General features: G+C 32.4%; 1 protein-coding gene across 2 annotated transcripts in view; it reads right to left on the bottom strand.

The window, feature by feature from the left end:
- Positions 1 to 2,600, bottom strand: part of LOC106464164 (regulator of G-protein signaling 7-like) — a 69,455-nt gene extending 66,855 nt beyond the window's left edge. For both annotated transcript variants that reach the window (XM_022391853.1, XM_022391852.1), the window contains exon 1: positions 1,494 to 2,600. In XM_022391853.1, the coding sequence (XP_022247561.1) occupies positions 1,494 to 1,580 (87 nt within the window). In that variant the 5' untranslated portion in view covers positions 1,581 to 2,600. The remainder of the gene's footprint in view (positions 1 to 1,493) is intronic.
- Positions 2,601 to 4,560: the final 1,960 nt, after the last annotated feature.

Here is a 4,560-nt window from a genome sequence, read left to right on the forward strand (position 1 = left end):
ATTTAGTCCGTGCACTACTGAGGTTAATCTTCTAGAACAAACACTGAACAGAAAAACGTGCTGAAACCTACATTTAGTCCGTGTACTACTGAGGTTAATAACCTAGAACAAGCACTGAACAGAAAAACGTGCTGAAACCCACATTTAGTCCGTGCACTACTGAGGTTAATCATTTAGAACAAACACTGAACAGAAAAACGTGCTGAAACACACATTTAGTTCGCGTACTACTGAGGTTAACCATCTAGAACAAACATTGAACAGAAAAACGTGCTGAAACCCATATTTAGTATGTGTATTCCTTGAGGTTAATCATCTAGAACAAAGACTGAACAGAAAAAAAAAACGTGCTAAAACCTACATTTGGTACAAAATGAACGATGATACATTACTCAAACCAGAGCTAAAGTATATAGATGGAATTTAATTTTGACTAAAACCTAGTTTCAAACTCCAAAGCTAAGTTGTTGTTTCTTATGTAGAATTATTTTCGATTTCTTTTGCTTTCTCGTTATATTTTAGGAATTCTAGGTTTACTCATAGAATTAGTTCGGGTCTTGATTTTAATGTATACGTGTTACATATATTCGCTTCTAATTAACAAAGAACTACACGTTTTTCTTTATGTTTTAAGTGTTATGGTTTTAGATGTTTTTGTTTAAATATCTTAGGTCTAGATGTTTTTGTTTTAAGTGTTATTAGTCTAGATGTTTTTGTTTTAAATTTTATTGGTCTATATGTTTTTGTTTTAAATTTTATTGGTCTATATGTTTTTGTTTTAAATGTTATGTTTTTAGATGTTTTTGTTTAAATGTTTTACGTCTGGATGTTTTTGTTTTAAATGTTATTGGTCTAGATGTTTTTGTTTTAAATGTTACTGGTCTAGATGTTTTTGTTTTAAATGTTACTGGTCTAGATGTTTTTGTTTTAAATGTTATTAGTCTAGATGTTTTTGTTTTAAATGTTATTAGTCTAGATGTTTTTGTTTTAAATTTTATTGGTCTAGATATTTTTGTTTTAAATGTTTTAGGTCTAGATGTTTTTGTTTTAAATGTTACTGGTCTAGATGTTTTTGTTTTAAATGTTACTGGTCTAGATGTTTTTGTTTTAAATGTTATGGTTATAGATGTTTTTGTTTTAAATGTTATGGTAATAGATGTTTTTGTTTTAAATGTTATGGTTATAATGTTTTGGTTTAGAAACTGTGAAGGGACTAAACGTTCTTGTTTTGATGTAAATTTTGTTACGGGTTTACACATTAATACAAATCTTAGTGCGGTCAATAGACTCTTGCTCTATTGTTAGATCTGTATGTTCTTGTGTTATATCTGCCTGATTGGATAGAAACATGTGAACGGAAATATTGTTAACAAGTAAGATAGAAAAAAAATATTTCTCGAAGGCGTGTGGTTATACTTATCAATTATTTTATATAAATAAAATAGTTCGTCAGCTTTTGCTTATTTTACATGGATAAATTTTTGTGTTCCTACCTTCTTATATATGATAAGATGGGGCCCATCTTCGGTGTTTGCCGTTTGTCCGTTACGGCATCCAGTCTTCCTTCGATAGGCCATCATCTAAATCTTCTGTCAACGGTCTTCTGTAACTTTTTTATGAAGAAATAAGACAATTCCGTTGAAAACTGAATAATAATTTTCTCCAGACCGTGTAGGCTAAAATTAAGCTTACTTCCCCTTATTGCCTTCTTTTCAGCATAATCTTACTCTTAGCTAAAATGCATGTCTTCCAAGATATTTAATAATATTAATAGTCAAAACATTATAATAACTCGAGAATGTTTTAGGAATGTTAATAAAACAAAGAGCCGCACTAAAATAATGTTATTGATTGTTAATATCGAATTCACCTAATAAACCTCAGTAAGACTTTTACTAAGGCTTGGTCGACCTAATATCGTCGAAATGAAAAACAAACAAACAAAACATTGCATCTGATGTTTAGCTCACTTATTTAAAAAAAAAGAAAATTACAACACCTTACTGAAAGTGTTTTCAGAGATGATATTCATTAATCTATGCGCCGATGAGGATGAGTATAATCTTCAGGTGATATTTTGTCGTGACAACAGTCCGCCATTGCTTTTGTCAAATTTTAGCAGGCACCACATGGAGCTCATTTCTATCTTGACTGGATCATCTCACAGACAGTTGAACTAGTCCGCTACCATCGTACTATTCACAGAGAGTAAAACAGACGGATTAAAACGACCAGGAAACTTTAAAATTGAACCTTTACAAAAAGAAAGCACAAAAAGTTTACCGGACATCAACTTCTCTGCGGTTGAAACGTGAACTATGTTTTGTGAGTGTTCTACACGTATTCTAATAAACCTCGTTCCTTGCGGTAATTGTATTGTTAACGTGTTAATTCGCCTTCAGTAATCTAAACCGAAAACAACAATTTTCGATGGAGGTTTTGGAAAACCCACACACACACACACCTTTTCCTCCTTCTTCTTTGGAAAGCTGCAGTTTACGAAAAGTTAGATAACGTTGATTGTCAACTGTGAAACTATCTCTTCTTTAAACATCGGAACTGCAGTTTTAACCTCCCGTCGTCTTTCTAAACAATCTCCTATACCACGAACTGAGAAATAGCAGCCAATCCAAGGGAAGGTTTTAGTCACGTGAGATATGCTTCTTAGTTAGATAAACTGGCTCTATCTGTCGGTTAATTTTAGAAACTACAAAATTTATCTTAATTTTCTTCTCTGAGCTGGTATTGGAACTGTTGTTTTTTTAAAACAATTTACCAATAATATTATTAAAAATAGATACAATGACATATAATATAAAAATATATTTCTATAATATATTTTAGCACACAATGTTTCTACGCTCATAAATTTTCAGAATTATCTAATTTTTGCGATTTCGTAGTTTTGTAGTGTTTTTAGTAAATGCTCTTCATTTCAATAATAATTCATTGATCACTTGTTATGCTTGGGCACTGGTATACTGATATTTAGATTCTAAACGGGATTTTCTTTTTCGAACTTCTTTACATATAATCATCATTTGAATGGCTACAGAAATAAGCTGAACTTGTGAGCTTTACGTCTTACTTTCTGGATGAGAAAAGCAAAGCGTTGTACGAAAACAAACTATACTCTTCTTAATTCAACCTTTCACTTTTGGTACCAAGTTACCTTTTCTAACACTAGGGTAATATCCTAAGTATTATTTGATTGGGTGTTTATTATAATCGTTTTGCACTTTCTCATGAATAAACTTCGCTATTCGACTAAAATTATATTGTTTAACTTGGCTTTCACACTTTTGTCACTTAAATGTTAAGACGTTAAACGTTCTTCCTTAAAGAAAGTTTTTAACTCACAGTTTTTATTCTGTTGTTTAGAGGTTTTTCAGATTTCGATTAATTAACAAATAATGTAGGTGTCGAATAAGGTCCAATTTGACGCTTTAACACGTGCACACGTATATTCTGTTGCATACGATAACGTCGCAGAGACAATCACAAAAAGAGTTTACTAAGGATATATTGCTGAAACATCTGTTGCTGTAGAAACGCACTCCGCACATTGGAGCCTGGGTTACGCTAGTAGGAGTGACAGTCAAATTTCACTTCAATCAAACAAGAATAGTCCAGGAGTTGTCGATAGGCGCTGTCGACTAGTTGTCTTCCATTTAGTCTATAAGTTAAAATTAAGGTCGACTATGGCAGATAGCCGTTGTATAATTTTATACGAAACTCCGAAACAACCTACAAAATAATATCATATTATTGCTAGGCAAAGATCGAGAAATAAGATATTTTGTAATAGGATATGTTGATGGTGTTGTATTTAATGGGTTTTGGAAGAAAAATTCTTTCAATTTCAAACACTGCAATATCAATTTCCTGACAATCAACATGGATAGAAAACAAATTTCTGCTCGGCCTTTACAACCTGATTTTGATACCAGTTTGTATGAACGAAGTTATGAAACCTTGTTTGATGAAATAAGAAAACAGTTTCAAGATCTAGAAATTGGTATCAGTTATGACAAATGCTTGGGAAGTTATATACTAAATGTTTTTGACCTAACACGCGATTTATCTGTCGGAGATTCTCACTGTAACTTGGTGAAACAAAAAAGTTTGTGGATTGAGATAAGTTTGGTAGTGCGTTACCCAACAATATAAATATTCTTGCCTATGCAGGATATCAGTTCCATTTTAGAAACTGATCAGTCCAGAAACATTTTAATCGATATCTAAAATAACTATGCACGCTATAGAAATTTATTCGATCCTCTCACAAAATTTATGTACACGACATAAACTTAGAGGTGTGATTGCCGGGTATCAACTCCCTTAATTATATCATTCATTTGGATTCGAGTCATCAAACAGACAGCCACTTGATCTGTATTTACTTTAGTCGAGATACAAAAGGAAAATATTTTGATTCATTAGTATTATCTATTATCTAACTATACCCTAGGCCCTGCATGGCCAGGTGGTTAAGGCACTCGACTCGCAATGTAGCAGTGTAAGACTAGAGGGAAGGCAGCTAGTCATCACCACCCATCG

This window comes from Limulus polyphemus, unplaced genomic scaffold (assembly GCF_000517525.1).
Source record: "Limulus polyphemus unplaced genomic scaffold, Limulus_polyphemus-2.1.2 Scaffold1574, whole genome shotgun sequence".
NCBI classification, from domain to species: Eukaryota; Metazoa; Arthropoda; class Merostomata; order Xiphosura; family Limulidae; genus Limulus; species Limulus polyphemus.